Source organism: Fusarium falciforme, chromosome 6 (assembly GCF_026873545.1).
Source record: "Fusarium falciforme chromosome 6, complete sequence".
NCBI classification, from domain to species: Eukaryota; Fungi; Ascomycota; class Sordariomycetes; order Hypocreales; family Nectriaceae; genus Fusarium; species Fusarium falciforme.
The window spans coordinates 2,654,122-2,678,650 of NC_070549.1; the positions used below are offsets into that span (position 1 = coordinate 2,654,122).

The window sequence follows — 24,529 nt, forward strand, 5'->3', positions numbered from 1 at the left end:
TGGCAAAATTAAGCCAACCCTCACGGGCGCCTCCATCATCATTTTTTCTACGCCGAGCAAATTTCGACTCGTCAACCCCCAGACACGGCAACACTCGTCGGGGCCCAACCACTTCTCGCGACCGTCCCGTCACCATCTTCGAATCTTCAACTTCCGGTCTCCCGGTCCCCGCCTAGACAGCGACCGATCTCGACAGCTTCACTGAGCGAGAGCTGAACCGCCCGCTAAACCCCGGTCGGTTTCGCACTCTGCAATCCTACGCGCATCGGTCTTGGAATCGTTGCGCGTGGCCGCTTAACCGCAATCATGGGTAAGCATTATGCCTCAACACCTCTGCAGCCTCTAGCGATGATGGACATGCTGACCATGACCTTCGTGTAGCTCCTAAGAAGAAGGAACAGCAGAAGATGTCCCTTGGGGACTTTCTGGCTGACAGTGAGTTCTGCCCCTCGTCTTCTCCCTCTCGTCACCCCGCTACTGCGCACATGTGCCTATTACCCCTCGCCTCTCTTGTCTAACCCTCTTGTAGGTTTTGGTGGTGGAAGCTCTTGGGCTGATGAGGTAGAGGAGACCTATGGTAAGCATCCCGTCGTCGAGTCCATATCCGTTGTTGGTCGCTAACTCCCTCATAGTCACTGGTACGTGCCATGTTTCATGCCATCGCCGCGACCCACGGTGGACTGACCACACCCTTTAGGCACTCAGGCCCTGCCCCCGAGCGACCGCCCTCGTTACAACAACAACTCTTCCTCCAGTTGGCAAGATCGGGGTATGTATCAGCCTGGTCGCAGCCTGATTTCCCGCGCTTACATGTCCAGGCTTCTCTGTCCGCGAGGCCGCGCCTCAGCAGATCCCTGACAAGCCTCCCTATACCGCTCACCTGGGAAACCTGGCTTATGATGTTACCAACGATGCCGTGAACGATTTCTTCACCGGCTGCGACGTCGTCAGCGTCCGTCTCATCGAGGACCGTGAGCTTCAACGACCCAAGGGTTTCGGCTATGTTGAGTTTGCCAGCGTTGAGGGCCTGAAGCAGGCTCTTGCTCTCGATGGAGAGTCGTTCCAAGGACGTACTGTCCGAATCAAGGTTGCTGATCCTCGTAAGTCGATATGCGCTATATAATTATCGAGTGATTCTAACTTTCGTCAGCCCGCGGAGGTGATCCTGGCAGAGGAGATTCTATTCGGGAGCTGGGAGACTGGACTCGCAAGGGTCCTCTGCCCGATGCTCCCTCTCGAGGTGGCCCCCGGGAGTTTGGCGAGCGCCGACCTCCCCGTGACCCCGCCTCCTTTGAGAGCCGTCCCGCGCGCGAGCTGACCTGGGAGCGACACGGACCTTTGGCCCCCCTTCCTGCCCAGGAGGGCTCCGGCTCCCGAGACGGCAGCCGTCCTCGCCCCTCCCCCGAAGGACTTGGCGAGCGAAGTGAGTCTTACCGTGGAAACCGCCGTGACTCGCCCGCCTGGGGTGAGGCCCGTGAGGGTGGCTCGCGTCCTCCTCGCGCTGAGCGTCCTGAGCGCCCCGAGCGCCCCGAGAGAGTCGCCACGGCCGCCGAGAAGGACATGCAGTGGCGGGACCGTATGCGCCCTGATGCTAAGCCTACCTCTCCTGATGGCAGCGCTCCTCCCTCGCCTGCTCTGTCAAACGCCGGCCCTGCTCACGGTGGACGCCCTCGCCTGAACCTGCAGAAGCGAACTGTTTCCGAGGCCCCCGATGCTGCCTCGCCCTCTCTGGGCTCCGATGCCAAGGCCAGCCCCTTCGGCGCTGCTCGCCCCATCGACACTGCCGCAAGGGAGAAGGAGATTGAGGAGAAGCGTCAACAAGCTGTCCAGGAGAAGCGTGAAGCCGATGAGAAGGCCAAGGAGGAACGACGCATCGCCAAGGAGGCTGCTGCCAAGGCTGAGGCTGAGGCCGCTGAGGCCGCTGAGGCTGAGGCTGCTGAGGCGGCCAAGGCAGCGGAGCCTAAGGAGGAGCCTGCTGCCGAGGCTGAGGCTACTGAATCAGCCAACGGCGAGCAGAAGGTCCCTATCCGAACCCGCGAGCCCCGTGAAGGTGCTGCCCCTCACCCCAAGTCGAGAGCCGCTGAGGCCTCAAGCTGGCGCTCTGCTTCTGGTGATCAGCGAGGATTCCGCGGGGGACCCGGTCCCCGGGGCGGACGTGGTGGTGGACGTGGTGCTCGGGACCCACGACCTCCCCGTGCCAACGGAGCTGCTGGTCAGCAGGCTTCTGGCGATGCCGAAGCCGCAACTCCGACTACCGACGAGGACGGATGGACCACGGTGCCCAAGAAGGGTCGCCAAGGACGTGCGGTGGCACCCTAGAATGTGTACATATCGCCCCGTTTCTCTACGGTTTGACGACTAGAAATGCCCGTCGCAAGATATCCCACTCGCACGACTCGGCTCTCGACTGGACTCGACGAAGCGGCTTACGTCTTGGACTCTGGAATTTCCTCTCTCGAACGACTCCCATCTCATACCCACCTGCAAGCGATGTCGGAAGCTTCGGCGTCGCGTGCTTTTCTCTCGTTGTCCTTGATACCCAGCGTGTCCAGGACATGGACTCCTCTCCCGCCTTGGTTTCTCTCGGCCACGGTGCCCTAGTTCCTCGTCTGACCGCCACCACGTCGGACTCAACTCATTCAGCCTCCAGACCTTGATCACTCGCTTACAACAAGGTAGGGAGGGGGTTTTTGAGCATTTGACCTTTTGGCGTTTCGAGACAAAAGCAAAAAGAATGGCGGCGAAACGGATGAATGGATGGATGGACGGAAACGTGGCATGCATTTGAATGATCACAGCTCTCTTATCTCTTTGTTTCTTTTTTTCTTCTCCTTCTCATTCTTGTCGTTCTGTTTCTTGATTTCCCCAAAAACGTCTTTGCTGGTTGTTGATGAAGGGATGAGATGAGATGAGGAAAGGGATGATGATGAAAAAAAAAAGAAGAGGAGGAGAGGGACTGGAATCTTGCTCTGATGATGATGAGCAGCTCGCAGTCCTCTTCGCAGACTTACACTAGCAAACACGATGAGACTACCCCATGCTCGGATCTGTGTGCTGATGCTGTGTGGAGTGGTTTACGGGATCAATGAAATGTACTTTTTGTCTTTCTTCACGCCCTCTCTCTCTACTCTAATGCCTTTCTCGGTCAACACGTCTTTTTGGTTCAGGGGTTGTTAGTTGGTGTTGTTTCTTCGTTGTGCTTTAAGGAGGTGATGGTGAAATGGGGGCTGGCTGGTGTTGTCGCCTCGACAAGTGATGATGACCCGATAGACGAACAGTAATGAGCACACGATATCCCTCCTTCTCAGCCCGATGCCCCATTCACTGCCATGCTCAAGATGATGGCTGCTCACTTGCTGTCCCTCTCCTCCCTCCACAGCCTGAAACCCTCCAAGACATTCCTCCTCACGCCCTCACTCGTAAAGTCCAGCTCCCTCCCGTCATTGAACTTTCTCTCCCTGGCTTCTTGCTCCGTGACCCATGCAAACTCGACGTGCTCGTCGTCGCAAATCTTGACGGCGTCGTAGCTCTCAACGTCGATCCAGACCACCAATTTCCCCCACACCACCTCTTTAACGCGGAATATCATAAAGTCCCCAATCATCTCCAGTTCAGTCTCGAGCACATCAACAGGCAGCTCCCCAGCCTGATCAGCCGGCACAAGTCTAACGGGAGCCTTGACAAGTTTAGCCCTCAGCCCCGTCTCCTCCCACAGCTCCCTCACGGCGGCAGCCACGATGTTGACGTCCTCGTCGTCCACACACCCGCCGGGGATCTCCCACTGCAAGGGCCACGAGTCATGGGGCGCGCGGCGGAGGATGAGGACCTGACCCTGGGCGTTGGTGACGAGGGCGCCCGTCATGAGGTGGTGGATGGACGGGTTGGCGGCGAGGAATGCGGCGGGGGTGGACGAGGCGAAGGCGTGGAGGGAGGGGGACGCCTTGTAGGTAGTTGGCGGTGCCGGGTTCATTTTGTAAAGTGATGCTTGATAATTGTGTCTTTAGGTCTTTTGTTGTTGAGTCTGAAGTTGTGATGTTGCGTATTGATGAGGTTTTGAGGTTGAGATTGATTGGAAGAAATACCTACCCACTAGGCATGATTCATACCTAAAGCCTTGGTTGTACCAGGTACAGCATGCACTCTGGTTACATGCAGATTTTCCCCAGCCTGGGCAAGCACGCAACCAGAACCCGAATATCTTCAACTTCAAAAGAAGAGACCATCCGATGGAATAAGCAAATACGTAGACACTAAGGCTGTATCTCTCTGTGCTCTAAAAACAAGGAATGCGGCAATACAACCAACACCTCATCATCCCTTGCCAAACTCACACGTCTTAGCCACAAACTCCAGCAAGATCAATCGTTGTAAATTGTCAAGCAAACGAGGTATACTGCCTCGTACATCTCTTCCTTTCCAGGGAACCGCTGGACCAATCCCGTATCCTTCCCTTCTCCAAGTAGGTATCCATTCCCAGGCTGGGTCTATGTAAACGCCTGTCCTCTTGTCGTAGATTCTTCCTCATTCCCAATAACGCCAAAAAGTCCCCCAGGTGAATCAATCGTACACAATCAGCCGCTTATTACAAGTTTCAAGTATAAACCATAGTGCTTCAACCGAAGGGAAAGGGACTACGACATCTTGGCGCCCATCTCCTTGGAGCCCATCTCTTCCATTCCATACTCATCCCACTCCTCGTCACCCCCAAGCTTCCTCCCGACCCAGATACCGACAGCTGTGACCAGGCTGCCCATAAGGAACCATCCTTCGAACCAGCCGTCCACGAATGCAGGGCTCAGTGCACCCTTAAGCACACTTCCAACCGCCGAACCCAACGCAGAAGGTAGCTGGCTGCGCAGCAACAGGGCAGATGAGATGACGTATGTCGCAGCGATCTGGCCCACAACAAGTGCGAGATTCGCCTGTGCTTGACGGAGCAGGCCAGGCATCCACTTCGCGAATAGGTGGAAGGTTTGAACCACACTGTTGGCGCTGGCGAGGAGGATCACACCACTCAGGGCGAAGCTGATGAGACGCGCCCAAGCAAGCTGGTCCAACTTAGGGTCCCAGTGACGGGCAAGAATACTGAGGAAGCGGTTGATGGGGTCGGTGTTGGCGAAGCTTGATGTAGGAGAATATACTCGACGGATCGTAGTCAGTGTAGTTGCACCAATGCGGTACAGACAGTACAGGCTGAACAGCTGTGAAGGGATAAGGAGAGCTCGTCCCACAGGCGTGGAGGCGCGGACAGTCGCCGCATGATGGCTCTTCATCAGGGAGAGACCTGAAGCAAGGTTGGCCTCCATGGTCTCCAAACCAGCAATTTCCAGGCGCAGCGTGCGCATCTCTGCCTCTTCGCTGGTCGGGCCTCGCAGGGAACCCATCACCTTTCCAACAAGACCGCTACCCTTGCCCACTGGCGCAGCTGGGGCGTTAGCTGCCTTGCGCTGCAGGTACTGTAGTCGGTGTTGCTTCGTGAGGAGCATCTCGTTGGCGGCATCCAGTCCGGCTTGCTTCCTCGCAACGTCAACCTCGGTGACAGGCCGCTTTCGACGAGTTGTAACGTCCACAAAAATGTGCCATGGTGAAGAAACGGCAGCGAAACCGGACAAAAGAGCCATGAGTGAGATGCCGACAACTCCAATACGCTCCAGGCACCCACGAGTCAATATCTCGCTCAAGCTCATGTCTCCATAACTCGAAGTCTTGCGCATAGCGCCCTCGGGAACAGCCTGGCCAACAGACCAGAAAGCAAATAGCCATCCCATAAATAGCGCCAGCTGCAGCAGCCAAGCAAAACGAGGGAACTTGCCCTTGGCAGTCCTCTGAAAACTCCATCCAGCACTCGAGACGATGGACCTAGCCTCCAACCAGGGCACTAGGACGACCAGCATGAACAACAGGCTTGGCACCGTAATCCTCAACGCCAGATTCCTCGAATCCGCATTGATCAATTCGATAATCTCATCCATTATCAGCGCGCCCAGCGTAGCGGCCAACCCGACCGTGACGCCAAACGTCCAGGCCGCGCTGCGCCGCCTCCAACTCTTTGCCCCATGTTCAGCGTGTACCTGTCGCAGCGCAGCCGGTGCGTGCGAGGGCAGTACGTGGTCTTCGCCGTCGCGGGATTCGGAGCTGGCGCTAAGCCGTGGGAAGATGTGTCGGACGACGAGGATCGTGACGGAGACGAATACGAAGAAGAAAGGGAGGGCGGCGATGGAGGAGGCGAGGGTTATCGGTCGGGGAGGCGCTTCGCAGGCGTCCTCGCCGCAGCGAGTAAAAGGCCACATAATGGATAAGCGACGTTTGTTATATTCGTATCGTCGTCTTTGTCGTGCGTGGCCTGTCGACCGAGGCCGCGGGACTTAAGAGGTCGGGCGAACCCCTCTCGACGCTCGCTGTCGCAAAAGGACGAGAGTCTGATGGAACGTCGACGTCACTGCGCCTCGCCTTCAACGTCGATGCAGTGCCGTTCTGAACCGTTACTTGAAGCACAATGCGGATAGATACAAGTCGGTCCTCGTCCTTGGTGTGTCGAAAATGTCGTTGATAGAGGGAAATGGAATTGGCTAGACTAAACGGAATGAATGATAGTGAGCTGCTGACGTGTGGGTGTCGTCTCCCTCTCTTCCTCATTCGAACATGGCCCAGACCTCGAGTGACAGGCGCTGCCTCAGGCTGCCCCTGCCCTGTCCTGCCCAGGCCGGAATGACATGCTCGCACATGGCTCGGGACCGGGACAGGGACAGGCAGGGGCCTCTCTCCCTTCACAAATTGCTGATTTTGTTTCATTTGCCCCGCTGAATCATGCCTCCTGCGCTGCTGCCGCGCTCTGCTGCACCGCTGACGTGCGCCTCAAGACAAGGGGCTTCACCCCCTGGCCTCGTGAGGTTTCAGCAGTTGCAGCCGTTGCCATTGGTCGCCATCGCCGCCAACTACATCTCCTTGAATTCCTCCCTTCAATTCATGGCACCACACGTCTCAACTCTTTATTAAAGTCAATTCCACTTGCAGCCAGTTGGACACACTGCTCACGCCATTCAATGCTTCCAAGAGTATTCCAGGAACTCAAAATCGCTACGCAGTTTCATATTACTGCTTCTACTTACTATTGACGACGGAACCTATTGATAAATCCGATCCAGCAACCTTGACACGCAACGTAGCTCAGGAGTCTCGACGTTAAACACGTCTCTTACACACTCGGGGTCCACGAGACATGTCCCGCAGCAGTCCAGTGTGCCTTCCCAGCATCTCCACAGCTTCCATGAAAATGGCCTCTCAACCGCTGGAGTTTCATCATTCGCCAGAGCCACTTCAGGCTGGTCGACCGTTGACATGGCTTCAACCTCTTTAACCGGTTGGATTTCTTGCATAGGCTGGATCTCTTGAATTGGCTGGATCTCCTCAGTTGGTGGGAATCCGCTGGTCATGTTGCTAACAGGTAGAGAGCCCTGTTCCGCATCGATACTCTGTTCGTTTGACGATTCCTGCTCTTGATGCTTCTCATATGCAGGCTCTTGTTCTTGATCCTCGGTGTTGGATGCTTCATGCCCTTGCTCCTCATCGCTTGACGATCCTATTCCCTGACTCTCGTCTTCTGAGGGCGTTTCATTCTCGTTTTTTGACGATGAACTGGACGTGTCCGCCCCAGCGCCACCCCTCACGGGCTCTTGCTCTGCGGGAGGATCATTATCCTCGCTGACACGAGCTTGGTTCATGTCCTCGATATTTGAAGAACCGCGGGTCTCGCCTCCGTCGCCAGTATCCGAGTTGTGAACCCCTCCATTGCCGGCATGGGCCATGTGCTTCAGACCTTGATCCGCCTCCTTTGATTCCGCAGATGACTCCGGCTTCCCTTAGGCCGTGACTTTGCGTGATTCGGAACCAGCCATATCGGAAGACGCGCCATCGAGAGTACGCATCCCATACAGATGAGGATAGACATGATGCAGTCCGCATTCGCCTTCTCTTTGGGTTTGATTTATCCGGTGAGGGCACCGCCCAAGATGCACAGCTTCCAGGTCTGACACTTCAGAGTCCATTACGCCATCCTCGTTGCCACCGCAGGGAGTAGAAGGGGAAAGCTGTTTTTGCCTAGGCCGAGCGAGAGGAGAGCTCGATCTCCGAGGGAGGACTTCATTGGCTGACCCAGACACATACTTCCTCTTGAGCAAGTCATATCCTAGTTCCCCGAGGTCTCTTACACACGTGCCCTTCCACTTCTCTTTGTTGCCTGTCGATCGGCTCTCTTCCATCTTCTATGATGTGCTCTTCTGGCGCGTGGGGGTATCATCATCGTCGTCATCATCGTCCTCCATCTTCATCTTTAGAGCAGCAGCCTCGCCCACCTCCATCTTATGGAGCTGTTCGAGCTTCTGCTTGTCCAAGATCTGCTGTCCTGACATGACCTCGAATTCACCATCGTCGTCATCATCATCATCGCTCTCCGCGCCTGCGGTGGCAGGATCCTTGACAACTCGTTGATCTTCTGGGGCTTCATCGAGAGTATTGATGCTCGCCGGGCCGGGAGTTCGAGTATTCAAGAGTTGACTGGGGTTGATGGGCTTGATCGTTGGGTCAAACGATGCAGGAAGGCCCAGAGCTCGCGCAACCTGATGGGCCTCCTCGTCGGGTGTGTTGGAGACCTCCAGCTCATAGGTACTGCTCGCTTCGCTGTCCGCCTCATGCTTACCAGCGGTTGCGGCCAGCATGCCCACATATGTCTGGCGAGTTGAATCGTTGGCACGTTTCGTCTTCTTCTTGAGGCGTTTATCCGTTGGTCGAACCACGACAACGGGCACGGGTGAGTATTGGAGACAATACTTGGAGAAAGAGTTGTGTGTGTTGATCAGGCCCTGAAAGCCACCCAGTGTGCGGCCTCTGGTTCCGACAATGAGCATAGCAGGTTGATACATCTGGATCTAAAATGTGGCTGTTAGCTTTCAGTAGAATCATTCTAGGCAGGACTGGCGTACCAATGTTTGGAAAGTTGTATGCAGTTTGCCGACGGCGTATTCAAGAATGATGTTGATAGCCCTGTTAGAGCCATTCCGCTTCACGACACCTTTCAGAATCGATTCGGCCTCCTCCTGGTAGGACTTGTCGATGCTGCGAATGTCCTTCTCAATTACTCTCACACACACGACATCGTCCCCGTCGTCGACCAGCTCGTCAAGCAACCACTGCAACGCATAATCGGAGTAGGGGTGCTCGTCGACGCCAACCATAAAGGTGCGTGACCTTCGTCGCGCTTGATATCCACGATGCCGAACATTGAGTGTCAGCGAGATGGCATTGTTCTTGGTCGGCTCGCCGGTTGGGACGTTGTCGAAGGAGATGTGGTTCCGGAACCTGTCGGGCGGGGTCTCGGTTAGCGTCGCCATTGTGATGGATGATGTGAAGATGCCACAGAACGTGGGAAGGATGATGGTAAATAGATGTGAGAGATATGGGCAAGCAACAACAGAATTGGAGGAGGAATGCAGAGAGTTCAGGTATGACGCCGATGAAAGCCCAAAAAGCCTGCGGGAATTTGCGGGCTTGCTGCGTTCAGGGTGGCTGTGACGAAGGATGGATGGCCTGACAGCCCAGACCAAGTGACTAGCTTCCAAGAAGAGAAGAGTCTTTTGGTCATCCCCACGACAAGGCTTGTCGCAAGCAGCGGGGTAATGAAATAGTGATGCTGTGGGGACCAGGTTATTGCCAGCGAACTGGACCAGGCCAACAATTGCGAGGTCCCACAGAGGTCGGCATTTCTACCATGTTGGAAGTTGAACCTCGGACAACCAGTAATCGCATCCTTGAAGCCAATCGTCGTCACTGTAGCGATCTCGGCTACAGTCGCATTGGGGATGGCTGCCGAATGCTGATGTGGGGTGTCCAATGCTGAGCCAGCTGTCCCAAGTGTCTCGTTGCATAGCATCACCTCGCCAGCATTGCCGGCATGCCCTTCGGTTCCCAGGGATGTCGCTTCACCCAAGATCTTGAACAACTTCGGCTTGCAACGTGGCGGAGTGAGACCACGATCGAGATCAGACATGAAATGCTTTTTCGAACAGGGTCTCGAAAGTGATCGGCCAAAGATGGCATTAAAGATCATGTCTGGGAGCAACGAGCTTTTGTGGACACGCCACATGGAACCGTATTCGGACCATGGTTCGCATGTGAAAACATGGGTTTTGGATAACGTGAGGCTCGATCAAGGTTTTCGAGTTTGGCTCGGTGACAGGGAATCGTTTCGACCAAGTAACAAACCCACAGGCAGGACTCTCATATAGCCAAGGAAATTGGCGAGACTAGGGAGGCAACAAGGAAATTATACGATACAACTTACCTAGCTGGAGCAGGAGAACTGACACGGATACGCGCGTTGCCCATCTTTTGAGGCTTTCCTTGTGGCAGTGCAGGATCTTTTGGAGAACGGAACGTGACAGAGCTGATGGATGAGTGCCTGCTAATCAATGATCCGGTTGCTTTTCCTGCATTATCGTTGCTCTCGAGGCTTGCGCTGCGAACTGACGAGGGGTCGGCAGCAAAAGAGACGCTCGATTTGTGACCTGACGACCCGTCGTCGCCGTCGCTGGCCCTCACACTAGTATTGGATCCATCGACAGTGTTGGAGTCGCAGGAGAAATACTCAGCCTTAGGACCTCTTGTCTCCGAATCGGCCGGAGGTACAGTCGTCTTGGGAGATATGTCGGAATCGGAGCGTTTGACGGGCACAGGTTGGACGATGGAGGCAGTCGCCATGTCGTCCACCGTGTCGAATCTTGGGACGAAGCGAGCGCTGTGAAAGGGGAAGAGCCGTGCTTGGCTTTGACTTGGTGTTTCCACCGATGTTTAGTCCAAGCAAGAATGTTGTAAGGATGCAGCTGTGTGATGCCAAACTAGACGGATAACGGACGATGGTCAGGACAAACAGGTTGCAGGCGAAACAGTCGACAGAGGCCTCCCTTGATGGATGAATAAGGAAGGAAAACTTGCGACTTGAGATCGGCTTCGACAAAGACCCAAGGAACCCTGAGAACCTCCTTCCCGAGCTGCCAAGATGGATGCGACTGCTGCCAAGACCGAGAGGCTGATAGGCAAGCTTGGCTTGGCCTGGGGAAGACCGAATCACGAGGCGCACAAGAAGGCGCAGATGATGGAGACGAGTTTCCTAGCGCGATAGGCGAAGGGGGCGAAGCCGAGTCTAGTTATGACGTTGAATGAAGCTGTTTGCAGGTGGATGGATAGTATGAAGCTTCCTGACGCGGGTTGCGATGCGAGCACAAGCAGAAGAGAGCAAGCAGCGGGCGCAGATTCGATTTGACGGGAAAAGCAGGAGCGAAAAGATGCAAAAGTCAGAAAGAGGACTGTGCGTCGCTTTATCAATCGAAAGAAACCGACAGCGGTGAGTAAACGAAAAGTGCTGGTCAGACGCGAGTAATTCAAGTTCGGCGAGCGGGCGGTGGTGAGGTCGATCCTGGAGCGTTCCGAGGGAAGCTGCAAGTGCAAGCAGGTGATGGTGGCGGCAGGAGAGAGAACAGAAAAACCACAACACAACAGGGTTGCTTGCAATGGATATAACGGAAAGTGGTTAAAGATCCTTGTGCGAGTGTGAGATGAGCAAGAGACGGTGTGCGGCGTGTAGGTGTGCTTGTGTAATTGTTTTGGTAGGTCGGTGGTCAAGGTGACGAGAGGTGAAGCCACGGCCAAGGCCTAGGTCAGCCCAGATTTTGTTAGAGGTAAGGTTATAGTCAGGCAAGGAATGGAGAAACCACGTTTTCGGACGTCGCCTTTTACCACAACAGGCCAAGGAGACGGGACGGGATGGAGAGGGAAAGGGGGAGGGAAGGTTTAGATTTCGTTTGCGGAGTTCTTTTTTAGTCTAATCCGTCCATGGTCCTTTTTTTGTTCCTTAGGCAGGCAAATTGAATCATGGCATGGGGATCTGCTGTCGCAATAAGAGAGGCGGCGCGTGAGGGAGGGTGAAGGAGGAAGCGGAGATACCTATCCCCCCCTTCTTCTACCCACCCCAAAGGCGCTGGCGCCGAACGGATCGGGCCTTGATCCACGTAGCAGCAGGGTGTTTGCAGGGAAAAGGAGGGTGAGGCTAGAGACAGCGAGCAGGTACTGGATTTCATTTTCAAGCGTTGCAGAGTTGTGCGGTTCGTGCACTTTTTGAAACCTAGGTTGGGGCGGTAGCAGCGGCGGAATTTCACCGAGTTGAACACGACCTAGGTACTAAAGGACATGCAGAAGCAGGATCGAGGTGCGATCAAGGTTGGCGATGCAGATGTGGTGGCTGTGAAAAGTGCAAACGCTTGACGTAGTCCCGGCCCGTCAGAGCAAACCGTTTATCATCCATACGACGTGCTTATCCCATCCCTTGTTGCTCAACCCTCAGGGATAGTAGCTCACTGGGTAATGAGTATCCGTAGGTAGGTTGTGTGGCAACGGGGGACAACGGCGATGCGATGCAGGCCAAGACACGGGACGATTTGGCACGCGAGAGGCATGGGCTCGCTGCGGGGAGTCATTGGCTGAATTCTACGAACTACAGGCAGGGTATCTATCAGAATCCCTTGGAGATAACGACAGACGCGAGAGTAGGAGTCGCAGAGAGAACAGAGGGAACAAGAGGCCGCCGGTCCAGCCCTCCCTCAAGTAGAGCAACGAGGAAATGAAGGGCACACCACCAGGCACACGCACGCACAGCGCAGCACACTGACAGTAGTTGGCAAAAGAAACATTAGCCCACTCACACTCTCTCCGCTGCAGTCAAATACGACGAACCCTATCAACACCATCATCCCTGGGGATCCATTAGATCACATGGAAACTCTTTGGCTCTAACAGCCGGCAACCAACGAGTAGGGCTGCTTGCCGGAATATCCACTTAATAAGCGGCCCTTAGTGAGGACCGCTATCCCCCTCACTAATGCCACCTTGTTTTTGGGCAGCCATGGTTGGAAATCATATTCTATCCCAACCGACTTTGGGTGCAAATCCGTCACCCGCCGCCCCGTCCCTCCGCTCTCTCAAATCTTGGCTCCGGCACTCATGGCCCGAGTGTTACTCTAATGTCCGAGAAAGAGAAAGCCAAGCCCGCGCTAGATGGGCTCGGCACTCGTTGGGTGACGAACACCTCTCACCCAGCACCTGGGAGTCGGGAAAAAACAAGCTGCGACTCCCGCCGCCCCGGGTGGATCATATCACCAGCCGGTGCTGCACTTGGGCATCGCGGCGCAGACGCCTGTGGCGGGGGGTCACAGTTAGCTTTGCTTAGCAAGATGAGCTAGCGGGGTTGCGGCTAGATCCAGCATGGTGTGTCGACTGAGAACAGAGCCTCCGTAGATGAGATGGGATCGATGCCGGTATCTCTTGTCTGACAGCTTCCCGGGCGAGCGAGCAACCATCAGGCGAAAGAGAGGGCTCACCCATGCAAGGAAGCACAAGCGAGAGACATTCAGCCCATTCAGAGGAAAACTTGCCACAGGCTCTTGCTCACCGCATCACACAGGTCATACCCGGTCCGCCATGATACCCCTTGAAGCAGGGCGTCTCTGAGCCAGTCAGTCCTCTTGGTGGGCGCACATGAAGGCTTCTGGTTGTTTGAGCTGTCAACTCCACGACTCCATTCTGTGTCAACTCTGCACATTCCCGTTCCGAGGCCGACTAAGAACGGCTCCGGAATCCTACCCCGGTAATTCCGACACCGCCGGCTTGGCCCAGCCATCGGGTGCAGCCCCAAATTCAGGTTCCCGGCTGTGGAGTGCCATAGGCAATCGGCACTTGAGCTGCTCTTCACGTGGCCCGATAGAATATCTCAAGCAAAGTGTCATTGCTTTCCTCCCACCAATAACGCCAACCTCACAGCAGAAAACTAGAAGTGACTGAGAAAAGAATGCAAGAAATCCGTCCAGGCCAACCTTGTATTCCAAGGTTAATGATTATCAACTTCATCTCCTACGATGGCAGGTTGCTTCCGAAACAAGCTCATGATCCTACTCGTGATCCCGAGTTTTCTTTCGTCGCGCTTGATTTCAGCTCTGCGGCGCGTTGCGGGGGGTGTTGGCGCCCGAGGCCAGAGAGGTCGCTGAGTTCGGGGCCTTGCAGCTCGAGGGGGCATTCTCATGGGCGTTATCGCCCGAGGCTGGAGAGGTGGCTGAGTTTGGGCCATCCAAGCTCGACGGCCCATTATCGTGGACGTTGTAGGCTGGGGCATTGTAGCTGGAAGGGGCCTTCTTCTAGGCTTTGTACGCCGGGGCATATCAGAGGGCATCCTTGCGGGCATTGTAGCCCGCCGGGTCAGTCTAGGGGCCATTATCGTGGGCGTTGTAGGCTTTGTACGCCGGGGTATATCAGAGGGCATCCTCGCGGGCATCCTCGCGGGCATCCTCGCGGGCATCCTCGCAGGCATTGTAGCTCGCCGGGTCAGTCTAGGGGCCGGTTGCTTTCCCATAACCCTTCCATACCCAGGGACTGTTTCAGAGAAAACCCGCTCACCTGGCGCAGAAGAAGGCCGCCGAGGTTCATGGCTCGAGAGATTGATACCCTTCGGACCTTCAATGACAAAGCTAAATCTATCCCGCATATTGGAAGGCCGGGGTTCGGGTCCGCTACTGCTTCCGAGAGCGTCTTGTGGCTCGTAGCCCGTGGCTTCACGATGAACGGCAACGGGTACTTCGGAACGGGCCTGTACCTCGAGCTCGGATTGATCCGATAGTAAAATTTCATCGCCATCTTTCTGAGTCGAGGTGTTGGTCCCGCGCTCTGGTCCTTGTACTGAAGATGGTGGTCCGGTATCATTGTTCCTGTGGCTTCTAGGAATCTGAGCCGGCAGGACTTCTTCAACTATTTTCGAGCTCTGTGAGCCTGATGGAACCCCCATGCTTTGCTGGTGAGAGGTCCCCGTAGTCCAACGGCCAGATGCCGGGTCTTCGGGAATCATTGTTGATGGATCTTCCTTTCCCTCAGGAGTTTCTCTCGTTTCCTGGTCTACCTCCTGGAAAGGCTCCGGCTTCATCAACTCATGCTGGTCAGCCAACTCAGCAGTAAGCCTCTGGGCTGGAAGAGGAGCCATTAGTTCTTGGACGAAGCCGATAGCAACATCGCTGGCCCGCACATGCAACAGAGGCTCCTTGGGGAATGGCTTTCCCTTCCAATACCGTCGTAGTTGAATGAGGTCGCCGCCAAACGTCCGTTTGCTCGTGAGCAGGTAAAAGATGGTTTCGCCCAAGCACCACATGTCAGCTGGGAAAGGGTCAATAAGCCTAGGGTTATCCCCAATGCTAGGGACCAACTCGGGAGGCATAAACCCAGGTGTCCCTTGAGCAGTTGTAGTGTCGGCGTCGGTCCCAATTCGTTTACTGAGCCCAAGATCACAAATCTTGACATGCCAGTCACCATATGGAGGCTTGCTTTTAATCAGAATGTTCTGCGTGAAAAGAATATATGTTAGTGCAACCCTGTGTAGATCATGGAAATGGGGTGCTTACAGCGGGCTTCAAATCGCGGTGCGCAAAGTCATTGTTATGCATGAACCGTAACCCCTGAAGAATCTGCCATCCGATGTCCTGCACTTGATCCTCGGCAAGTTTGCCATGTTCCTCGACGTGGTCCTTCAAGTCTCCTAATTCGCAATACTCCATGGCCAAGAATAGCGCAGAAGGACCTTGGAACCAACCATACGACTTGACAAAGAACTCGGAGTACTGCAAGCGTTAGTACACTTGTTCCAATAACGAAGACGAAGCATAGCCAACCTTCGCCTGCGAGAATTTGGCCAAGGCTTCCAGCTCCCTCACACAATCGTGCGGTTTTGACCTAACGAGTTGTTTCACCGCCCGAAAGTTGTAGGCCGCTGGGCTCTCGGGCTCTCTCTTCTCCAGCCAGACAATGCCGAATCCTCCGTGGCCGAGCATCTTCTGGCGTATCCATCTCTCCTGTTGGGGCCTCCGTCTTCCCTGGTATTTCAGGTGCGTCGTTTCATTGTGTATATCGGCGCTTGGGTAGAACGTTGCCTCGAGATGTGAGTCTCGGACCAGCTCTGGTAAGTCTTGGAGAGGAAGGCCTTGAAGTGTAGCCATGCTGCGTTACTGTTCAGGCCATCTCCATCGCCGCTCGGGGCGGCGATGACGAGGTCTAGATTGCGGTAAGACGATTATTGGGGTTCGACCAAGCTCAGGATTAGACAAGAGCCAAGGTAAGACGATCCCGAGAGCTTAGTCGAGCTGAGAATTAGACAAGAAAGACAAGAACAATGTTGAAGGTTGTAGGTCAGCACTCTCCAGATTGAGGGGAAATATCCATGTCGACGGCGTCGAACATTCAGCCTGGTGTTCAGCCATGCACTGCCACCAAGGCGAGACACCTAGACGCCAATATGCAAGCCCTCGGGGGTGGTTAGTATCTTGGCCCAATGACAAGGTCGGGCTGTTCAGCTAGCACAGCCTGGTCTTAGCAGCGGATGTGGGTTAAAAAGGCTCCAAGTCGAGTCACCATTCTTGATCAAACCGATACTTTGTCTTTTGCGAAAAACCATTTCATATGGAGGCAGCTGGGTTTGCATTTGCAGTGGTCGGCGCGGTAGACTTGTGTATCAAGTAAGAGTGTTTCCAATCCTTCGAAACAACCTACGGTGAGGTAGCTCTAACTATGAAATAGGTATGGAAGAGAGTTACGAAAGACATGCACGGCTTTCAAGGGAGCCGAGCCCGAGCTCGAAGAGAGAGCTCTCAAGATAGAGATTGGTTGGCACAGATGCTTCACTCAGCTCGACTTTCTCAAGTCTATCAGTCACCTTATGGACGAAACCCACCAAAGCCTACAAGAGAGGACTTTGCGAATGTTGTCCATCAAACTCGATAGCGCAACTCACACGCTACGGGGAATGGTTCAGCCTCAGACTGTCAATGATGGCAATGGCAAGAGAGTCGTCTTTGTTCCTCGACCGTTCAAGTATGCGATGAAGAAGGAGAAACTCGACGAAGCTATTGATGCTCTCAGCTCCTGGCAGCAAATGTCAGATCCGTCGTGGTTTCTACTCATGAGGATGCATGGCCGTGAGATGGGCAAGGCTCTCACAACAGCGCCAAAGGTAACAGGGGCTATTCCTTCGGTCGCTGCTATCCAAAAGGATCTAAGAGAAGCCTCACTGGAGAGCTCCAGTCAGACATCAACTGGATTATCACTACCTGCCAAGGAACTCTACAAAATGGACATTTCCGACATTCCCTTCTCAGACTTGAAGATTGCCAAGAGTGAAAGACCTGGGAGGACTACCACCTACGTCCTGGACGAGCTCGGTACTCTCGACTCGGCCTCCTACCAGGATATGGAGAAGAACATTCGAAGCCTGGCTCGCCGGCTCCAGCATAAAGAACCGCAGACATTTGGCCTACTTGGCTGCAAAGGTTTCGTTGCCGAAAAGCTAGGTCCTAGCCTCGGGAGGTTCACGATAGTATCACGTATGCCGCCTGGCCTGGCGAGCGCTCGGAGTCTTCGACAGCGCTTATTACAAGGCGGCAAACCCAGCACATTGTCTCGAAGGTTCTCAATCGCCCAGGAGTTGGCCAAGTCTGTCAGTTATATACACGTCTTTGGCTTTGTCCACAAGAACATTCGTCCCGAGACTATTCTGGACTTCGATACCGAGGGAAAGGATGGTGCCTCGGTTTTCCTACTCGGCTTTGAGGATTTTCGACAAGAGGATGGAAGAACACGACGTCGCGGCGATGATGCCTTGGAGAGACACTTATACCGTCATCCTTCACGGCAGGGTATAGTCCTCAAGGAGGGGTTCATCATGCAGCATGACATATACAGCCTTGGAGTTTGTCTGCTAGAGATTGGCTTGTGGCAAAGCTTTGTCAACTACGAGGCCGAGGGAGAGAACCAAACTCTGTCTCCCGTGGTCGGTGTATCTTCTGATGCCTCGCATGACGAAGCAGCAGCTTTCCTCTTGACTTCGGTAAAAGACCGTTTTGTCAAGTTGGCTCAAACTGACCTCCGAGAATGCATGGGGACCCGATATTCGGAGATCGTCGAAACCTGTCTCACTTGCTTGGATCCAGGCAACAAGTTTGGAGATCAGCAAGAGTTTCAAGACAAAGACGGGATTCGTGTAGGTGTGAGGTATATTGAAAAGGTGAGAGTATCTAAGACGCCTAAGAGCTTCTTACTAACTCGGTCAGATCCTCCACCGACTCAACAGCCTCTCTGTCTAAAGGCTCAGAAGAACATGCCCGAGAACCCTCTAATACCAAGTACGCAAACCCTGGAGCAGGATCATGATGCTGGATTAAACGACTTTTGATTCCTTTTATTCTTCATTGCCCTTGTCATAGGCTCCCATACCTCTACGAGGATGTACCATATCTCTGCCACACATATAGCCAACTCGAGAAATTCTCAAGCTTTTGCACGAGCATCACCAACTCCGAGACGCCGTTGCCATGCCATGCAGCCTACCTACCAAGTCGGCCTGCATAAACCCCAAGTGTTTGTCCTGGCCATGACCTTTGGGGGCTTTCAGCCTCAGGGTGCTAAGCACCGTCGGGCTTGAATCGAAGGCCCCAGGAAATTGAGAAATGAGGCTTTCCAGATTTCTCTGAAGCACCTCAGTTGTAGGTGCGGGACAGGTTTCGGAGGTACCAGTCCACGAGCTTGCGTCCAACCTTGGCCTCCGAGATGTGAATCAGGTCCTGTAAACTTGTCAGTGCTTGTTCGATAAACTTTTGGGATTTTCGGAGTACTCACACCCTGGAGAGCATAGTCAAGGTCGCTAACGTTGACGAGCTCACCCTCGAGCAGACCCTGGTCCTGCCATCGCAGCTGCTTGGTGCGCTGCTTGGTAACCAGGAGCCATGATCGCAGCTCCTCGGGCTTCACCTCGAGGAAACCAGCGAGCTTGTTGAGGTCCATGGTGGTGTAGAGTCGGAGGTAAGACTTGATGGTGGGGCTCCACATGTTGGTCTTGACCTCGTCCATGAAGACAGCGAGGTGATGCTCAACGGGATCGATGTTGGCCTCGGGGTTCTCAAAGTCCGGAGGAACGGGGGAGATGAACTTGGGGCAGGCGGTGCGGAAGAGCTCCTCAAAGATTGGGAGGGACTCGGGGCCACCGCGCTGGAGCTTGAGAAGCTGGTCACCGTACTTCTCACGGAGGGCGCTGTGGATGGTGTCGTCCAGGCGGGTGGGCTGGAAAGCGACGCAGATGGCAATGAGGGCGTACATCTGCTCATTCTTCTTGGTGATAGAGTCGTACTGGGCGCTCTTCTGGAAGTTCTTGGTTCGCGACACATAGACCAGGATGTGGCTGAACATGCGGATGGCATCGGCGTAGCGGTGCTGCATCATGTAGGAGAAACCCACATAGTAGTAGGTGGTGAAGTGGGCGGCCATCACACGGGCGAACATGGCCTTCTTGTTGAGCTCGATGTCATCGAGGGTCTTGAGGGCCAGGCTGAAGTCTCCCAGAAGACAGTGGACCCGGAGGAGACCAATGATGGAGAAGTAGCCGAGCATTCGGTACAGGTTCTTGGAACCGTAGTCGCCGGCAACAGCCATGGGGTCCTCGTTGCGCTTCATAGCGGCCAGCTGGTCGGTGATCTGGGATCGCTGGATGAGGGAGTAGAGAACGTTGAGGACGCTGTAGCAGCCCCATGTGTTGGGGTTCTCGCGGAGAGCCTGGCGCTCCTCCTCGTTGGATGTTTGCCGGGCAATTCGCATGCGGTACGACGAGAACGAGTTGAACTGGTAGATGAACTCATCGATGACATCCCAAGCCCAGTAGTACTATGAGCTCTGTTAGTCCCAGCCAATCCGGGATAAATATTTTTGGGCCACCAACCGAAGGAGGCTCAAGGTCAACGGGACCGTCCGAGTTCAGGATGTAGTGGAACAGACTGCAGTACGCATCGTAGCTCTGGAACTTGGTCTCGAGAGGGGCCTGGAAGTCGAGAGGCTGAGCAGCCTGGACGAGGCGGGCCTGGATATCGTCGGTCTGCTGGGCCAGGTTCAGAGAGGTGGTGCGGCTGAGGTCATCACCATCCTCGTACTGGACGTGCTCCTTGTACTCGGCCACCAGGGCCTCCTCCTCGACATCGCTATCGTCATCGAGGGCGCGGGCCGGAGCCACGCCGTTCTGGTAGGTAGCCATCGTGTGCGATCGGGCGTGGGTTCCGCGTCGTGTCGGGTCGCTCGTCGTGGTGAGGGGTAGAAATTTTACGCCCCTCCAGAGGTCTCGCGAGTTTTCGTGATTTTAGGGCTTTTGCTTGAGTTGCAGGGCGTTGTGGCTTGAGCTGTGCGGTGTGGCGCAGCTGCACGTGATCTGGCACTGTGCACTGTACCGGTTAACTGCGTCACAGGTGCCTCTATCGGGGAAGCGGGGCAGCAGCTCAGCGACTTGGTGATGTCTCTATTTGCAGATATGAGTCATTCTCAGTCACTTTGCAGATGTTTCCTAGAAAGAGCATGACAGGGCCTTGTTTTGCTGACTCTCGCGTGAGTACCTGTGAAGGCTAGATTCGTGGATTAGTCACACTACCAATGAGCAAGACGCAGGCAACCTACCTCCATATCTGCGCCTCCACATCAAGGTTGATTTACAGTTTCTGAACCGTTGGCTATAAAATCTGAAGGCCCGGTTCCATTGCCCCAGGCAACTCAGTCTCTGAGACTTGCACATTTTGATACGCAGATTTCCATTCTACGAGTCGCTTCTCAGAGGAATCGCCACAATCATGCCTGTCGTTACTCCAGAAAAGCTGGCTAGCCTGCAAAGGCAGTCCAGTGATATCCGAAATGTGAGCTAAATTTGCCAAACTGTGGTTGTTCTCAAGTTAATGAGATTGCAGATTTGTATCTTGGCCCATGTTGATCATGGCAAGACCTCACTTACCGATGCTCTGCTCGCCACAAATGGCATCATCTCGCCAAAATTGGCGGGCAAAATCCGCTACCTAGACTCCAGACCCGATGAGCAGACAAGAGGAATCACCATGGAGTCCTCTGCCATTTCTCTCTACTTTGCTATGCGTCGGAAAACAGCCCCTGATGCCGAGCCCGAAGACAAGGAGTATCTGGTCAACTTGATCGACTCACCCGGCCATATCGACTTCAGTTCCGAAGTTTCAACAGCTTCAAGATTGTGTGACGGCGCCGTCGTACTTGTGGACGCCGTCGAGGGAGTCTGCAGTCAAACAGTTACTGTGCTCCGTCAGACATGGATCGAGAAGCTCAAGCCCCTGCTTGTCATCAACAAGATTGATCGACTAGTGACAGAACTCAAAATGACGCCCGGAGAAGCATACATTCACCTAAGCAAGCTTCTTGAGCAAGTAAATGCTGTTCTTGGAAGCTTTTTCCAGGGCGAACGAATGGAGGAGGATCTCAACTGGAGAGAGAAGATGGAGGAGCGAGTGAACGCAGCGACAGCCGCCAAGGAATCGGCTCTTGCAGATCAAGTCAGCGACACTGGAGATATCCAATTCGAGGAGAGAGACGACGAAGACATTTACTTTGCCCCAGAGAAGAACAACGTCATTTTCAGCAGCGCCATCGACGGTTGGGCCTTCACCTGCAGGCAATTCGCCGCCATGTACGAGAAGAAGCTTGGCATCAAGCGAGGCGTGATGGAAAAGGTTCTATGGGGCAACTTTTACCTGGATCCCAAGACAAAGAAGATTTTGGGCCCAAAGCATCTCAAGGGGCGAAACCTGAAGCCCCTTTTTGTCCAGCTGGTACTTGAGCCAGTGTGGACTGTCTACCAAGCAACTGTGGGCGGTGACAATGGCACTGGTGATCGAGAACTGTTGGAGAAGGTCACAAGGTCCCTTAACATCAAGCTCACGCCGCATCTGCTCAAGTCCCGAGACCAGAGACTTCTGATGACAACAGTCTTCGCATCTTGGCTACCCTTGTCGACGGCGTTGTTGGTATCTGTCATCGAATCCTTACCGTCTCCCGCTGCCGCGCAAGCTGAGCGACTACCCGAGCTACTCGAGGAATCCCCCGGCTCCGAGCACATTGATAAGTCTATCAAGGACGCTATGGTCTCATTCAAGCACGAAAAGTCCGATCCCGTCGTCGCCTATGTCAGTAAGATGGTGTCTGTTCCCGAGAGCGAGCTACCCGAGAACAAGCGACGAACCGGAGTGCAAATGAGCGGCGAAGAGGCACGAGATCTCGCCCGCAAGAAGAGGGCCGAAGCTGCGAGGGCTCAGGCTGCAGCTGGCGAGAATGGCGTTGACAGCATGGCAACCGCTCTTGATGCGGTCAACCTCGATGATTATGCCCCTGAGTTGGAGGAGAAGAAAGTCGATCCCGAGCATCTCATCGGATTTGCCCGTATTTACTCTGGAACTCTCTCGGTTGGCGACAAGCTCTATGTCATCCCTCCCAAGTGGTCACCGGCTGAACCACATGCTGCCCCTGAGCCTCAAGAAGTTACTGTCACCGCACTTTATATGCTCATGGGCAGGAACTTGGAGGCTCTTGAGTCGGTCCCTGCAGGCTGTGTGTTTGGCATTGGCGGTCTTGAGGGCAAGATTCTGAAATCAGGAACTTTGTGCAGCCGCCTGGAAGGCGCTGTCAACCTTGCAGGTGTAAGCATGGTGGGCAAGCCTATTGTCCGTGTTGCTTTGGAGCCTGTGAACCCCGCCGATCTCGACAAGATGATCCATGGTCTGGAGCTGCTGGTGCAGAGTGACCCGTGTGCCGAGTATGAGCTTCTTGCAAGTGGCGAGCATGTCTTGCTGACTGCTGGCGAACTGCATCTCGAGCGATGCTTGACGGATCTTAAGGAGAGATTCGCTCTCTGCGACATCCAACCCGGCGCTCCCCTTGTTCCCTATCGCGAGACCATCGTCAGGGCCGAGGAGATGCGACCCCCTGCGAACAAGGAGCTTGGTCGCGGCGCTGTTGTTGCTACTACCAGCTCAAAGCAGGTCACCATCTCACTCCGTGTACAGCCAGTGCCAACAGATGTGACAGAATTTCTGCTCAAGAACGCGGACGCCATCAAGCGTCTGTATGACCGCAAAGCCAAGGCGGAGGAGTCTGAGGGCGAAGAGATCGCCGCAGAGACCGACGTTGCTGCCGGCAACACTCTGTCCGTGGAGGACTTTAAGAAGCAGCTTAAGGAGAAGCTTGAGAGCGGCAAGGGCAGGGAGAACTGGAAGGATCGCATAGACAAGATCGTGGCCTTTGGACCTCGACGAACCGGACCAAACTTCCTCATTGATGCCACTGCAGATGGTATCTTCTCCAAGGCTTTCGCGACCGAGAACACCACAGGTGCGGCTCCTCGTGCTGGAGAATCCCTTCACCCAAGCCATCTGGCCGATAAGATCTCCTACGCCTTCCAGCTTGCTGCTGCTCAAGGTCCTCTGTGTAACGAGCCCCTTCAAGGCGTGGCTGTCTTTGTTGAGGAGGCCACACTTAACCTTGCTGAAGACGACACTTCGGCACGAGACAAGCTGGGTCGTCTTACCGGCGAGATCATCAAGACCTTCCAGTCCGCCCTGCGTTCTGGCTTCCTTGACTGGTCTTCCCGTCTCATGCTCGCTATGTACAGTGTCGAGATTCAAGCCTCAACTGAAGTCCTCGGTCGTGTCTACGACGTTCTGACTCGTCGTCGCGGCCGTGTCATCGCCGAGATCATGAAGGAGGGCACACCTTTCTTCACCATCCAAGCCCTACTCCCGGTCGCCGAGAGTTTCGGTTTCGCAGATGAGATGCGCAAGCGCACCAGTGGCGCCGCACAGCCGCAGCTCATCTTTGCAGGTTTCGAGATCCTGGACGAGGACCCCTTCTGGGTGCCCTTCACTGAAGATGATCTGGAGGATCTCGGTGAGCTGGCTGACAAGGAGAACGTGGCCAAGCGATACATGGATGGTGTGAGGAGGAAGAAGGGATTGCTTGTGGAGGGAAGGAATGTGGCTACGGATGCTGAGAAGCAAAAGACTTTGAAGAGGTAGAATCATGATGAATGAAGTATCAGGAGGCAATGAATAAAAGCGTTTGTTTGTTGACTGCCTGAGTGCCTAGATTTGACGTGCTACACAGGGTAGCACGGGGGCATAGCACTGCACGCTCAACAGTCTGTTTAAATCCATCTCGACGACGAAAAGAAACACTTAATGGAACTTGCTGAGAATTGCATGTTGCTATTAGATCTCGATACTACCGGGGTTTCCAGCTACAAGCCTGAGCTGAGAGATGGGGTGCTTCCTCTACTACACCCAGGAGCAACTCATCTCCATCCCATGGGAAATACATCAAAGACCATCTTTTACCGATCTACAGTCCGTGAGAGTCACAGTCCCCAGTTCCATCTCCCGGGAAAGGTCGATATCTGACAGCTCTGAACCAGAGTCTTGGAACCGCTGGCCAATCACAGGGTAGCAGCCTTGACGTCAGGTGAGACAGTCTTGGAGTTAGGAACAGCACCCGGCCTGCCGCAGTTTAGTGGTGTTTTTAACTTTTTCCAGGGAGTTGGATTCATTACTACTGCAGTTCTAGTTGGTAGGCATTTCAG

General features: G+C 54.5%; 9 protein-coding genes across 9 annotated transcripts; 3 read left to right on the plus strand and 6 right to left on the minus strand.

Annotated features, from left to right (window-relative positions):
• Nucleotides 1-306: 306 nt before the first annotated feature.
• Nucleotides 307-2,319, plus strand: NCS54_00838600 (RRM domain-containing protein; the record flags this gene model as incomplete). The annotated part of the gene is made up of 7 exons (XM_053153773.1): nucleotides 307-310; nucleotides 382-435; nucleotides 530-577; nucleotides 633-638; nucleotides 698-769; nucleotides 819-1,100; nucleotides 1,151-2,319. 7 exons carry the CDS (start codon nucleotides 307-309, stop codon nucleotides 2,317-2,319), a joined length of 1,635 nt encoding a protein of 544 aa, XP_053009748.1.
• Nucleotides 2,320-3,349: 1,030 nt separating this feature from the next.
• Nucleotides 3,350-3,970, minus strand: NCS54_00838700 (Nudix hydrolase domain-containing protein; the record flags this gene model as incomplete). The annotated part of the gene is made up of 1 exon (XM_053153774.1): nucleotides 3,350-3,970. The coding sequence occupies one exon, from the start codon at nucleotides 3,968-3,970 to the stop codon at nucleotides 3,350-3,352; it is 621 nt and encodes a 206-aa protein (XP_053009749.1).
• A 661-nt stretch (nucleotides 3,971-4,631) lies between these two features.
• Nucleotides 4,632-6,290, minus strand: NCS54_00838800 (Hypothetical protein; the record flags this gene model as incomplete). Its single annotated transcript, XM_053153775.1, has 1 exon — nucleotides 4,632-6,290. The coding sequence occupies one exon, from the start codon at nucleotides 6,288-6,290 to the stop codon at nucleotides 4,632-4,634; it is 1,659 nt and encodes a 552-aa protein (XP_053009750.1).
• An 834-nt stretch (nucleotides 6,291-7,124) lies between these two features.
• NCS54_00838900 (Hypothetical protein) lies at nucleotides 7,125-7,805 on the minus strand (the record flags this gene model as incomplete). The annotated part of the gene is made up of 1 exon (XM_053153776.1): nucleotides 7,125-7,805. One exon carries the CDS (start codon nucleotides 7,803-7,805, stop codon nucleotides 7,125-7,127), a length of 681 nt encoding a protein of 226 aa, XP_053009751.1.
• A 456-nt stretch (nucleotides 7,806-8,261) lies between these two features.
• Nucleotides 8,262-10,752, minus strand: NCS54_00839000 (Usp domain-containing protein; the record flags this gene model as incomplete). The annotated part of the gene is made up of 3 exons (XM_053153777.1): nucleotides 8,262-8,924; nucleotides 8,979-9,354; nucleotides 10,337-10,752. The coding sequence occupies 3 exons, from the start codon at nucleotides 10,750-10,752 to the stop codon at nucleotides 8,262-8,264; spliced, it is 1,455 nt and encodes a 484-aa protein (XP_053009752.1).
• Nucleotides 10,753-14,348: 3,596 nt separating this feature from the next.
• On the minus strand, nucleotides 14,349-16,076 carry NCS54_00839100 (Autophagy-related protein 1; the record flags this gene model as incomplete). The annotated part of the gene is made up of 4 exons (XM_053153778.1): nucleotides 14,349-14,412; nucleotides 14,463-15,424; nucleotides 15,486-15,701; nucleotides 15,753-16,076. 4 exons carry the CDS (start codon nucleotides 16,074-16,076, stop codon nucleotides 14,349-14,351), a joined length of 1,566 nt encoding a protein of 521 aa, XP_053009753.1.
• A 445-nt stretch (nucleotides 16,077-16,521) lies between these two features.
• On the plus strand, nucleotides 16,522-18,215 carry NCS54_00839200 (Protein kinase domain-containing protein; the record flags this gene model as incomplete). Its single annotated transcript, XM_053153779.1, has 3 exons — nucleotides 16,522-16,592; nucleotides 16,654-18,136; nucleotides 18,183-18,215. The coding sequence occupies exons 1-3, from the start codon at nucleotides 16,537-16,539 to the stop codon at nucleotides 18,213-18,215; spliced, it is 1,572 nt and encodes a 523-aa protein (XP_053009754.1). The 5' UTR covers nucleotides 16,522-16,536.
• A 393-nt stretch (nucleotides 18,216-18,608) lies between these two features.
• On the minus strand, nucleotides 18,609-20,228 carry NCS54_00839300 (Eukaryotic translation initiation factor 3 subunit L; the record flags this gene model as incomplete). The annotated part of the gene is made up of 3 exons (XM_053153780.1): nucleotides 19,841-20,228; nucleotides 18,748-19,785; nucleotides 18,609-18,692 (listed from the first exon to the last, which is right to left on the minus strand). The coding sequence occupies exons 1-3, from the start codon at nucleotides 20,147-20,149 to the stop codon at nucleotides 18,609-18,611; spliced, it is 1,431 nt and encodes a 476-aa protein (XP_053009755.1). The 5' UTR covers nucleotides 20,150-20,228.
• Nucleotides 20,229-20,732: 504 nt separating this feature from the next.
• NCS54_00839400 (Tr-type G domain-containing protein) lies at nucleotides 20,733-23,969 on the plus strand (the record flags this gene model as incomplete). Its single annotated transcript, XM_053153781.1, has 2 exons — nucleotides 20,733-20,795; nucleotides 20,847-23,969. The coding sequence occupies 2 exons, from the start codon at nucleotides 20,733-20,735 to the stop codon at nucleotides 23,967-23,969; spliced, it is 3,186 nt and encodes a 1,061-aa protein (XP_053009756.1).
• Nucleotides 23,970-24,529: the final 560 nt, after the last annotated feature.